This window comes from Trematosphaeria pertusa, assembly GCF_010094035.1.
Source record: "Trematosphaeria pertusa strain CBS 122368 unplaced genomic scaffold BU26scaffold_30, whole genome shotgun sequence".
NCBI lineage: Eukaryota > Fungi > Ascomycota > Dothideomycetes > Pleosporales > Trematosphaeriaceae > Trematosphaeria > Trematosphaeria pertusa.
The window spans coordinates 103,523-116,642 of record NW_022987241.1 but is presented as its reverse complement, the minus strand read 5'-3'; the positions used below and the strand labels follow the sequence as shown (position 1 = coordinate 116,642).

Genomic DNA, 13,120 nt, shown 5'->3' with positions numbered 1-13,120 from the left:
GCACACGTCACGACTCCGGTAGCGCCGGCTGGGCGTCTCCAGTGCGAACGCGCTCACAACAGCGTCCTGCATTTTTCACGAAGACGACATGGTACCGCATAGGTTTTGCGAATTCTGAAGAGATGGGAGAAGTGGAGAAGCCGCGCAGCGTTATCATCGTCGGAGCTGGCGTCGGCGGTGTCGCTACCGCGGCGCGCCTCGCAGAGGCCGGGTTGAAAGTCACAGTCGTGGAGAAGAACGACTTTACAGGCGGACGATGCAGCTTGATACACCGCGATGGATACGTAAGAGGCTCCGGTTCGATGCTTCTGCGCCGAGGTTGACGGTAACAGAGATTTGATCAAGGCCCGAGTCTGCTGCTACTTCCTCACCTGTTCCACGAGACCTTCCGGGACCTAGGGACTTCACTAGAAGAGGAGGGCGTGCATCTGGTCAAATGCGAGCCCAACTACAATATCCACTTCCACGACCAGACATCCTTCAAGCTCTCAACCGACCTTGCCACCATGAAAGAGGAGATCGAGCGCTTCGAGGGCAAGGAGGGTTTCGAACGTTATCTCTCGTTCCTCCAGGAATCGCATCGCCATTACGAGTACTCTGTCACGCATGTGTTGAGGAAGAACTTCTACTCTATTCTGAGTATGTTGCGACCGAGCTTCCTCCGTCATGTACTTGCACTACATCCGTTTGAGAGCATATATGGTCGAGCTAGCAAGTACTTCCGAACTGAAAGGCTCAGAAGAGTTTTCACCTTTGCGAGCATGTACATGGGCATGAGTCCTTTTGATGCGCCGGGCACGTACAGCTTGCTGCAGTACACCGAGTCGGCTGAAGGGGTATGGTATCCCATTGGTGGCTTCCACAAGGTGCGTACGGACATATCATATTCCACTTCTCATATGTATTGCTGACGGATCAGGTCGTGGATGCACTCGTCAAGGTCGGCAAACGGAAAGGCGTTGAATATCGAATGAACGAGCCGATATCCCGCATCCAGCTCTCCAGCGACAGGCTACGAGCAACTGGAGTCGTACTCAGGGACTCCAACGAGACGCTTACCGCGGACCTAGTCATCTGCAATGCCGACCTCATCTACGCATACTCCAACCTCCTCCCGTCGACACCCTACTGCCGCTCTCTCTCTAAACGAAAAGCCTCGTGCTCCAGCATCACCTTCTACTGGGCCCTGGACAGACAGTTCCCTGAGCTCTCGGCACACAACATCTTCCTCGCGGAAGACTACAGAGAGAGCTTCGACAGCATTTTCAAGAAACATCAGATTCCAGACGAGCCAAGCTTCTACGTCAACGTCCCTTCGCGGGTCGATCCCACCGCTGCCCCAGAAGGATGTGACGCGATAGTCGTCCTGGTACCAGTCGGTCATCTCTTGGACCCCGACACAGATTCGCACAAAGGAACTCCAAGCTCGCCGGGAACCACGCAGAACTGGGAGCGCATGATCTCGACCGCACGCGACACGATTCTCAAGACCATTGAATCGCGCCTTAACATCTCTCTAGGCGCTCACATAATCCACGAATCCGTCAACGACCCGCCAGCGTGGAAGTCGACCTTTAATCTAGACCGCGGCGCTATCCTCGGCCTGAGCCACTCTTTCTTCAACGTGCTTAGTTTCAGGCCGAAGACCCAGCATCCCGGCATCGAAAACTTGTACTTTGTAGGCGCCAGCACTCATCCCGGGACCGGCGTACCGATTGTGCTCGCCGGCGCGAACCTCGTTAGCGAGCAGGTCCTTCAGGCGACTGGTCAACGTGCTCCATGGCTGAAGAGCGGGGAGGTGTGCAATGGAGAGCGCAGCGCATTGGGCCAGACACATCGGACGCTCGTGCTCAGCTGGCTCCACTGTGCCGCGATCACGCTGCTTGCGACGGCGATCTGGCTTTTCAGCGCACTTGCTGGCGGATGGGATTGGAAGGAGGCACGATTCACAGGAGACTGGTAACGCGTAAGATGAAGAAACAGCCATTGCTGGTATTGTAACGGGGGAGATTCGTTGCCGACTCTCGAAGTATGAGGGCCTCTATCCTCGCCGCTCTTCCTGCTCTGTTAATGAACTCGTGTCTGGCTTTTTACATCACCGCCTGTTCAGAGGTCTAATCGACTGATTCGTCCGGGCTGGTTTTCTTTTATTCGCGTATGTTGAGCCTATGGGCTTATTATTTGCTAGTAATACCTGGCGACGGAAGGGATGCTTACATTCCTGGTGCCGGCATATGTCCCCGGCGGCGTTCTGGCAACGCTTGCGCTCCGGAAGTTGGTAAAATAACGGAAGGCGGTGAATAAAAAGCTCATCGCAAGGGGACGACAGGGAGCCCTCGAAGTCGAACCCGGGTTCTTGCGGCCCGACCGTTTCGCATGGGTCGACGGCTAATGCGTACTAGTACGGTCGCGAGGGGCGACTCAGAAGGCCGATTTGCAAATCCACGGAGACTACTTTCCTTCCCCGGGGTTTTAAACTGAGAACGTCCCGGCTCCCGATGCAATACGCCTTCCTCGTGTCCGCAGCGGCTGGTAGCCTTCGAGCGTAATCGGCCGTCTGCGTGCGATGCGCGTGTACACGCAGTAGATATAGCTTTCTTCCTGGACGAGCTATCTGCACCAATTCCGCCAAAAAATTCCCCGAGATGATAATTACGACTTTGCCGCTGACGACACTGGCCCTAGGCACTGGCTACGTCTCTACTCTCGGCCGCAGCAGCCGCGATGCTATTCCGATCTCCGTTGACTTGCTGTTCGGAGCGATATACAGGCCAGTTGCGAGACGCCTTCGATACTCGGAGCGACAGCGCTGACTAAGGAACTTCGAGTTGGGTACGGCTCGGGCCTCCCAGAGAAATCCTTGGTATGGTTCTGAAGCAAGTGCACACTAGTTTGTCATCGGTGAATGACTACCGTACCCGCTTTTCCCGCTTTCCTGCGTTCATGGTGGGAGGCAAGCAGGTTTCGATCGCTCATGGTGATGAATAGCAGTGGATTCATGCAATATGGGGGAAAGAAAGAGCCAGAAGCGCTTTGAGTGGACGCAGCTTTTGCAAGACGGACGGCAAGCGCCCGCAGAAGAGGGGGAAACGGACGAAACTCTTCACGGGCTGGATGAGGGACGAGGGCAATGGCCACTGGACTTGGCGCTCGAGGATGAGCTTCGGGTGGACCATGCGCTTCGAAGCAAACAATTTTATAACCACCACCGATAGAAAGCAATGGACGGACAATCATGCACACAACCACCGATAGAAAACAACGGACGGACAATCACGCACACAACCACCGATAGAAACAACGGACGGACAATCACGCATACAATTTGTTGTTGCCCCTCCCACAAACTTGGATTAGATATAATGACGCCTACCCAGTCTATGGGCATTCTGCCCACCGACCCCAAGTCGACTACTCTCCTCTGGGAAGCCGTGCAAAAGTTCAATTCTGGCTCGCCGAGCATTCTTGACCGACGCTACAACATGTCGAATGCTGCCTCGAACGCGCGCACTATCCTGGAGAAGCATGGCGTCCAGATTGGCAGCCTGCCAATGGTATCGAGAAAGCTGGAGCTTGCCCCTCTCGACCACGTACCACCAAGCCCGCTACGTATCACTGCAGACTTGGGAAATATCAGGAGATCCCTTGCATTCCTCCAACAGACGGCTGCCCCGGTCAAAGAGATCGAACTCTTTGCCATGACGACACTCTTTCGTCAACAGGATATTGGCGCAGATGCAGTCAATGGTCCACTCCGATTGGTCGGCGAGCGCACAGCCCCTTCAAAGCGACCTAGCTCTGGACCGCTTGCTGCGAGTACACGCTTACTATGGCTCGCACCCGAACCGGTGAACCCTGGGAATGGCGACAATGCTTCTCAATCCAAATCCAAGTCGAAAGTATCGAAGCATCCCGGCAGCAGGGGGACCGAAGAGCCTACACCCTTCTGGAATGCAAATCCGCAATGCATCTACGTCCTCGACGATAGCATGTTCCAGTCGGCCTTCCGCTCCCAAGTGAATATATTGCCACTGTTCCGCCAGCGAGGCATGTACCCCTACCTCACCGTCGAGGTCGTCGACTTTCAGGTCAGCGGGTTGTCCTTGGACGAGGTTATACAGAAGCGGCCTTCCCCCTTCAAGTTCGGTGTGCAGGCCGTCTACAATCGGTGGATGCTCTGGGATTCCGTCAATGCGAGCGAAGAACCCGAGAATGCTGCAGGTGCATGTGGAGATGAGACCAACCTCCCGGACGCTGACTGCTTCGCGGATCGCTTTCGCCATTTCTTGTTCCTCGTCTCGCTCAAGGATTGGTGTCTTGTCCAGATCAAGCCCAAGGCGGACATCAAGGGCCCATGGGCTGGTGTTCGTATGAGCCAATGCACGTCAAACAATTTCGGCTACGGACTGGACGACTTTGTGCAAGCGGTTCATCAAGTCCACCTATGGGGCGCAGGTGCGTACCAGGATGCCTGCAAGGACGACATCAAGGCATTCTACAATCGACTGGGTGGTGACTCGGACAAAGTTTCTCCGCGGACGGGGGAGAAGGTGAAGAGAGAGATTGATTGATGAGTCTGGGGCAGCTTGGGGTGAACATTGATGATGCTTACGGCCTTGGGCCGCCAAAGCGATACGGCGAGGACAAGGACAGGGAGGGCTGAGATGTAGCTGCGCTGGGTTCCTTGGTACTTTGGTTGATTGAGGGAGCCAGCCACGAGAACGCTGGGAGATGTTTAGGGACCAATGCTGAACTCCGTAGTTAGTAGCACTTATCTTACCCTTCCGTGTAGAGAAATCCAAAGAGCATTCCCACCAGTGACTTGCCACTCAAGATACTGAGAACCGCCGCTGCCCGGAGGAAGCAACCGCAACCAAGAAGATGCTACGAAACAGAATACTCCACCTGAATCAAGGCATCCGCTACCGTGCGCAACGCAGTGAGAAAAAAAATACTACTTCACTTTTTTAAACTTCCTGATCTAGCACACCGGTCCCTCTACCCTATCAGGCATCCACCGCAATTGGGCAAGACACCAAGGAAAGGTCACATTCGTCCGGATAAGGAATCACGTTCCTATTTCCTTCGTCCCCGCCACCCGGTCCATCTTTTCCCCTGCTATTGGCACCCATTCATGCAACTGGTATCTTTTCCGTTCAAGGAGCCGTAAATGAAACAAACACAAAGTGCAAAGCCGCCTTGAGCGTTCTTGGTGCAGCCCGCGGAACATCTCACATGCCTTCACGGTTGTCCGAGTTCGCACGGCGAAGCAACGACAGTGAAGAAAATCTGCTCTCCAACCTACTCTTCTCGGCTCTAGGATGGGCCGTGGCTATGGTTCGGAGGCGCGTCTCGTCGAAACAGTAAAGAATATCTTGCTCCGTGGCGCCGTGGGGGGAGGTTTGGTGTGCGCGGGTGGCCGCTGCGCGTACACTCGTCTATTTCAATTTCCGACAACTACCGAATCCTCCGTTTCCACTTCCCACCTCCTACACTTCTTAGACCTAAGTCAATCTCAGTTACCTCCTTCGATATACCCTTGAGCGCGTATTCCATCTCTTCTCCTGCTATCTTCTCCAGCGCCCGTGCCGCATCTATCCAGAAACTGGCCCCAAGAGCCTTGCTGCCGTGGAGGAAGGTGGTGAGGGGAATGCCTAGTTCGCGGGAGGAGATGTGGAGCCTGAGAGGCATGTAGGAGTGTCGAGCGGAATGGTGCTGTGGTGTAACTTCAAGGCATTGCAGGCGCGCATTTCGCGCTCGGAGGGAAAGAAGCAGATGTCGAAGGGAAAGCATAGTAGGCCACAGCGGCGGTCTTCGTTTAACGAGAATGGCTGGGGCGTATGCCGCAGGCGGTTTCTACCGCTGGAATTGTGCTGGACTCGCAAACCGCGGATGAGGTATTGTGTGAACAGGATGTGTCGTTGGCATCGTGTGTACGGGGGTAATAGGTCGGTCGACGCGTGGTGGCTGCTCGGGAGTAGAAGAAGACGGTTGAAAAGGAACCAGGAGAAGAGCAAAAGTAAAGGGGAGAGCTGGAAAACCTTGCAACAGAAATTCTTGCAAAAATAGCTTGTTTTCGCGAACCAAACAACAGAACGTACAGGCTCCCCGTGACCCACCGCTTACACCCACGGCGCTTTATCCACGCCTTCAACGTAATCGTGTCCAATCGGCCGCCACATCAACCATCCACTAAGATCTTCAGACTGCAGCTCTTTCCATTTCTCGCTCGGATTCGGCACATTAAGCGATTCGTCAGGCGGAATAACTTCAATGACTCCGAGCCCACACTTCTCGTACGCGCCGCGAGCAGATGGCAGCGAACTAACGACAGTCTCGATGCCCAGCTCGTCTGCCTTCTCTATGCCCCAGCGGATGAGCATGCGCCCTATGCCACGGTAGCGGTGATCCCGATGCACGACGAGGGACCAGAGATCTTTCCAACCGCAGCCGTCAGTCGAGCTTGCCGCACAGCGACACTGAACGAACTAAGAACGTACCCATATGCGGCCTAGTCACCCGCTTCCCAATAAACCCCCACAGTCCGTTGATAAACCTCTCCGCAAACTCGCGCTCCTCCGAGCCCTCGGGGTGCCACTTCGCCACCGTCTTCTCGCCGTACGGATCCTCCTTGTCGTTCACGTACCACATGGCGAACCCCACCGCGTCGTCTGTCTCCGTGTCCACTACCTTGAGCATGAAGACTTTGGGGTCTTGGTCTCGTAGCGTGGTCAGCTTTCTGTTGATCTCCCACGCGATGGCTTCCTCCCGGGTGGGGAAGACGGGCCGGAAGTGCTTGAGCTGCGGGTTCCCGGGGACCCGCCATGCGTCGTAGTCCATGGGGACTATTTTGTCGAAGTCCTTTCCGCCTTTGACCTCGGAGATGACGAGGGGCATGGCTCGGGAGAGAATGTAGAGCCCGAGGACCTGGCGTCCAAAATCGTGTATGCTTCGAGGGGATTTTTGGGATGTGGACAGTTCTCTCTCTCTCTCACTATCCTATGGGCCAAGCTTTATATGCGAACTATGGACCGGCGTCGCGCTCCTGAAAGTCTAGCCTTCCCGGAAAGGATAGTAGTCGCATGACCCCGCAATCCTTCCTCGCCCCCAACCTCGACGCCAGATAATGCGCGAGCGCGATAAGCGATGCGAAAATCTTGAAATAGCACTAACCCGGTGTCGGTGTCGCGTCCGGCGCTCGGCTCGTTGCGGATCGGCAGATAGCGTTGGCATTGGAACCGAAGCTTCTTCGCAAGAGCGTAATACAGACGTGGAGGACGAGAACCATGGTCAGTGGTCGCGCATACAAACGGAATGAGATGTGTAAATCCAGACAATCCAACCTAAAGAAGATTACACATGGGGGAAAGTAAGCAGTCATGCTTGGTCCACACTCACGCTTCTCGTCCCTCAGTGCCCACCCTATCTACGCCAAAACCAACATATACCCTCGGATTACCATTTTCGTCTTCCGGATCGATGGGTCCTAAAGAAGGGTGACGACCATCACTCCTAAGGTGCAATTGCAACATAAAAGTATGTCCCGCGGTCTATGCCCTGAATGTGGCCCGCGAGGAACTGCGTCCAAGGAATGCTTTGATAAGTCTTCTCTGCGATCTGATGGGGGAGAAGGCCAATGGCAGCGACTGGGTCGACCTGCCATCCTTGTTACACGGGGACGTCGCACGGAGACCAGCGATCAATGGATATTCCGCACTCTAGCAAACTCTTAGAAAACGCTTGGAGGAAGGCGCGGTGACAGCGGCGAAGAAAGAAGTCCGTGGGCTGCAAATGCGATTTGGCGCCGTGGTCGTGCTATCCACAATGTGCTCCTCCTAATAGCACCTCTTTCCACTGAAACCTAATTCTGCCATGTAATCTCTCTCACTCTCGTCCAACCGTTCCCCAACTGGTACGTACGATCCCATCGGCGCTCTTATTCCGCATCCGCAATCCGCTCCTCCCCCCACCGCCGCTGCAAATAGGCGCGCAACGAGAAGTCCTCACCGGCCGTCAACGTGCGACGGGAAATATAATGCGCACTGGGCGGTGAGGAAGAGTCCTGGGATTCCTGGTGTTTCATTAACCTTGCTCGTATACAGTATTCGGCCACGCCCACGAACCTTGCATCGTTGCACAGAGGTGCCGTCGAACAGCCGGCCTATCCTTCGATAGTGGGCAAAAGGATCATCGTGAGCGACCTTGACGTTGCTCCCAGCAACGATCAAATCTTGAACTGGCGTCCAAATTGCTTCTAGGATATTTGATAGGCAGCGTTCATCATCCTTTCGATTTTCTTCAGCTTGCGGAGTGCTACCCCTATAATACTCGTAGTTAAATCCTTTGAAATTGGTGGTGATGTCCAGTAGGATGTCCAGTTTCGCCGTGTTCGCCATCATCGCAAGGCCATTTCGGAGGTTCCTGGCTTTAGCATCCAGAAACGCTGCCTCTGCACTACCATCGAAGTCGTGCCGATACGCCATCTTTCTGCTCAAGGGCTCGCATCGTATAGCGACGTGCAGGCTGCGTACGTACTTCCCCGGTTGAATGCCGAGACCAAGGAGATCACGAGCCAAGAAGCTCTGCAGGTCCTTGTCGAAAAGAACATAGAAGGTGTTTTGCGAGAAGTAGACTGTAGCGGCCTCGAGCGCTACTTCCCTCCCAACATACTCGCTGTTCAGCACGGCTCTTCTTTCCAATACGTCGCATTCTCTGTCTTGGTTGTACCGAACGTCGTCACGGGTGTAGGCTGGATATATTCTTTCATCGAGTAAGTCGTATTCTGGAGGGGAAGATTCATGTCCTCCACCTTGGATATGGTCGATCCAAAGGGAGTCGTCCTCGACGCAGGAATACGCATATACCTCGTCGCGTAGCTCTCTGGGGAGTTTCGCGTAGAATAATGTGGCTAGCTGTCGGCATTCTTCTTTGGCTGCTTGGACTTCGCTGCGGACTATTAGCATGCATTATCACGTGAGACACGTACGGTTGGAAGCCGCTTGAAGTGAAGGTCCCGCGCTACGTACCGTTCGACATTTTCTCTCTCGTCATTTTCCAGATGCACCCCGTACTGCAACACCATAGATTGTGCCTCTAGGTCCTGCATGTCGTAATTAATCTCCGCGTTCCGCTGCGACCGGGGTAGTTGTGATTCCGGCTTTGGAGGTATTTCTATAGTAGTGGATTGTGTGATCTATAAAGCGCAAGAGGTATTTCAGTTTCGTGTGAGGTAGGGAAGGACGAGGGCAAGAATAAGACGGTGAGGGGAAGAGGGGCCGAAGTGTTAGCCATTTCTGCACGGACCAGTTCGTCTGCCTAGGTGTGCAAATTTGCATGTGGCCGAAGTGTGCAATACTGGGTTTCCCCACCTGGCGCACGTCCCCACCTGACGCACGGTCGGCACGAAATTTTCTACACTTTGCAACTCGATTATCACCACCAATACTGACGCTATAGAGGACGCGCTGGAGGCGTTAAAGTCGCTGAAGCTTGGAGAAAAGCTTAATTATACTCAGGTTGCGAAAAAGTATGGCGTTGACCGCACTACGCTGTTAAAGCGTCACTAGGGGATATAGGGCACCTGTGCGGAGAAGATTAATAATATGCGCCTTCTTAACACTATACAAGAAGAACAACTTATATAGTATATTAATTAGCTCTATAGACGAGGCCTGCCATCTATAAGAGAGATTCTACATAATATATATTAATAATATTCTTATCTATTTAGAGAATTTTCTTAAGTATAAGGCTTACGTTACTAAGATACTTAATTAACTATATAAAGCTAGATTATAAGTAGATATTAAGAAGTTAGAATTTACTATTAAGAGTACTAAGTTTCTAGAATTAATTATAAGTACTAATAGAATTTAGAAGAACTCTAAGAAGGTTACTACTATTTAGAATTAGCCTATACTAAGAACTCTTAAGAGTCTTTAATTATTTCTAGATTTCTATAATTTCTATTAAGTCTTTCTAAGAGATTATAGTAGAATTATTTACTTACTTACTAAGCTACTAAAATAAAGAGTATAGCATACCTTTAGTAAGACTAAGCTTATAATATTTTAGTATATTAAGAATCTTATACTAGCTAATAATATTCTAGCTTACTACTCTCTCTATTAATAAATAAGAGTTAAGATAGATGTATTAGATAGCGTAGTTACTAGAGTTCTTTTATAGCTTTAAGAGAATAGTATCTAGTAACTTATAGCTTTCTTTAGTAAGATAATAAATAGTATCTAGATAAATTATAGTATTTATAATAAAGAAATACTAGTAGTTATTCTTAGTATATAGAAATAGAGAAGCTAGCTAATTAGTCTATAAGATCTAGAACTATTTATAGTATTAACTAACTATTAAGCTTTTGAGTACTTTATAATTAAGTAAGAACTTACTATTAGATAGGTTTACTAGGCTAATAATATTACTAACTATAACCTTAAGCTTACCTATTAATCTAGATTAGCTAATATAGTAGCTAACGCGTTATTATAAAAGTAGAAAGAACTTAAGATCTAAAAGAAAAAGAATTACGCTACTTATATAAAAGCTTTTCTAAGCTAGAAATAAATTAGCCTCTCTACTATTAAGTAAATTATAGGTAAGCTAGTTACTCTAGCTACTAAGAGGCTAGTAAGTAGCGTTATAAAAATTACGTCTACTAATACCTTTATAAAGATATCTTCTATAGAGAATCTCTATACTATAATTAACTAGGTAATTACTACTAATTAATTAGATAAATCTCTATAGCTAGCTTAAGAGAAAGCTACTATATTAGGCTCTACTTAGAAAATAGAAGCTAGCTTACTAATATATTAGAATTAATTAATAGTTTCTACTATTAACTATCTATAAGCGTATTTAATACGCGCCGTATATACTACTTAGGTAACTACCTATTTAGAGTGCTAGAAGACTATCTAGTTACTATAAGATTAATATTACTAGCTAGGTATATAAGAAGACGTTAATATATATATAGTAGTATATAAAGCTTACTACTAAAGCTATACTCTACGTAATAAAACGCTAGATCTTCTAAAGTCTCTACTTATCTCTAAAAGAGTATAGTAGAACGTCTCTATAGATTTTAAGAGCTTTCTTTCTAATAAAAAAGAATTTAACTATATATATATTATTATAAATTAGCTAAGTAAGTAGAGCTTCTCTCTATTCTACTATAAGAAAATTATAGCTTAACGTATAGTAGAGCTATATTACTAATATATCTAGCGTATATATAGTTCTTCTAGGTTTATTATATTAGATTATAGCCTATAGTTTATCTCTATCTTTATAGATAAGCTCTATTAGCTTATAGAAATTAAGTAGAAGCTTTCTACTATATACTATCTATAAACTAATAGAAATATAGAGATTATTAATTAATATCTTAATTAGTATCTACGTCTATTTATTAACTACTACTAGAATAATTAGTTAGACCTTCTACTCTATATAGACTAGGTATAAGCTACGTTACTATATAAAACTATAGAACTAATAGTATATAAAATTAAATTTAAATACTAGCTAATATACTACTAGAATTAGAAGAAGCGTATAATAAAAGCTTCTACTCTATATAAGTATCTCTTATACTAAAAAGCTTAGAATTTTACTAAGAAGTAATATAATACTATAAAAAAAGCTACTAAAATTATATAAAGTAATATTATAAAAGCATAAGCTAGATAGACGCTCTAAGTAAATAAAAAGCGCTAAGAATCTAATTTTACTATAGGTAACCTTATCTATATTAAACCTTATAGCTTTTTAATAAATTAGTCTAGTATAAAGCTTAATTAATAGATATATAGCTTTTATCTAATTATTACTATAAAGAGTTACTTTTTTTAGCTCTAGCTATTTGCGTATATACGTATACATAACGTCTTTTACGCTAATTAGCTAAGAAAAGCCTTAGAGCTATTACTAGAGTAGATAGAGTCTAAGTAGCTATTTATTAAAGTTAATAGTAATCTAGAATAGCTTGTATATAAAATTCTAGATAGTTATCTTTATTAAAATTACCTTTAATACTATGCTATATAGGTTACTTATAATTCTAACTCTATCTAGTATAATACTATAGGCTTTATTAACGCTCTCTATAAGGTAAGAGACTTTTATATAGTATACCTAGATAAGCTAGAGCTGCTATTATAATTAGATACTTAAATTAAGGCGTCTAAAAAAGAGAAGACTCTAGAGAAGATAGTAGAGAATTTAGAGCCTATACAAGTAGAAGAAGATAAGAGAGTAATATATAAGTGTTACTAAGTAGAAGTAAAAATAGTCTTAGAGCTTAGAAATAAGCTCTCTCTATAAAAAAGAGTAATATAATAGTTCGACTTAGCGCTATAGTCTAACTTAGCTTTACCTAAGTTATATAACTCTACCTAGCGTCTTAGTATAGGTACTCTATATATATAGAGAGCTCTTAGAGTATTCTTCTACTTCTTACCTTTAAATAGCTAAATTTAACCTAACCTACTCTACTAGTATCTTTATTCTTATAGCTTATAGAGATAGCGCTACCTATAGCTAACTTACCTAGCTAGATATTCTAAGACACTTATAGTAGTAGAGACTATAGAGCTAGCTCTTATAAATACCTAGTTTTTTAAAAAGATAATACTAGAATTTAGAAATAAACTATATATCTTAGTCTAATACTATATTATCTAGTATACTATATAGATAATATACGTAGCTTATAAATACGTCTACTAGTTTTTCTACTAATAAGAAGAAGACTAGAATAAGGTAATATATTTTTATAAGATAGTAGATAACTACTAGTAGATATCTATACGTTTATCTATTCTTTTTATATAGTAGTAGTAGAGTAATATAATTAATAGATATATCTAACTAAGCGTAAAATAGTACTAGTAGTAGCTAGAAAAACTCTTAAGAAGTAAAGTATAAACTCTTAATCTATATATATAGCTTATAAGCTTTAATATATTCTTTAATATCTCTAGTTACTCTAGACTAGTAATCTCTTATAACTAGGTTAACTATTTTAACCTATTCTAGATATCTAGTAAGGCTAGTAGAGTAAGTATAGTAAAGAATTTAAGTTTATAACTTATTATTT

The 13,120-nt window shown here is 46.4% G+C and overlaps 4 protein-coding genes across 4 annotated transcripts; 2 read left to right on the top strand and 2 right to left on the bottom strand.

Annotated features, from left to right (window-relative positions):
- Window positions 1-122: 122 nt before the first annotated feature.
- On the top strand, window positions 123-1,963 carry BU26DRAFT_442767 (phytoene dehydrogenase; the record flags this gene model as incomplete). Its single annotated transcript, XM_033824521.1, has 3 exons — window positions 123-284; window positions 333-866; window positions 920-1,963. The coding sequence occupies 3 exons, from the start codon at window positions 123-125 to the stop codon at window positions 1,961-1,963; spliced, it is 1,740 nt and encodes a 579-aa protein (XP_033675389.1).
- Window positions 1,964-3,017: 1,054 nt separating this feature from the next.
- On the top strand, window positions 3,018-4,814 carry BU26DRAFT_236833 (uncharacterized protein). Its single transcript, XM_033820948.1, has one exon. It carries the CDS (start codon window positions 3,222-3,224, stop codon window positions 4,569-4,571), a length of 1,350 nt encoding a protein of 449 aa, XP_033675388.1. The 5' UTR covers window positions 3,018-3,221; the 3' UTR covers window positions 4,572-4,814.
- Window positions 4,815-6,122: 1,308 nt separating this feature from the next.
- Window positions 6,123-7,123, bottom strand: BU26DRAFT_497973 (uncharacterized protein; the record flags this gene model as incomplete). The annotated part of the gene is made up of 2 exons (XM_033826317.1): window positions 6,501-7,123; window positions 6,123-6,436 (listed from the first exon to the last, which is right to left on the bottom strand). The coding sequence occupies exons 1-2, from the start codon at window positions 6,895-6,897 to the stop codon at window positions 6,123-6,125; spliced, it is 711 nt and encodes a 236-aa protein (XP_033675387.1). The 5' UTR covers window positions 6,898-7,123.
- Window positions 7,124-7,594: 471 nt separating this feature from the next.
- Window positions 7,595-9,265, bottom strand: BU26DRAFT_611663 (uncharacterized protein). Its single transcript, XM_033836080.1, has 3 exons — window positions 9,027-9,265; window positions 8,124-8,946; window positions 7,595-8,071 (listed from the first exon to the last, which is right to left on the bottom strand). The coding sequence occupies exons 1-3, from the start codon at window positions 9,104-9,106 to the stop codon at window positions 7,937-7,939; spliced, it is 1,038 nt and encodes a 345-aa protein (XP_033675386.1). The 5' UTR covers window positions 9,107-9,265; the 3' UTR covers window positions 7,595-7,936.
- Window positions 9,266-13,120: the final 3,855 nt, after the last annotated feature.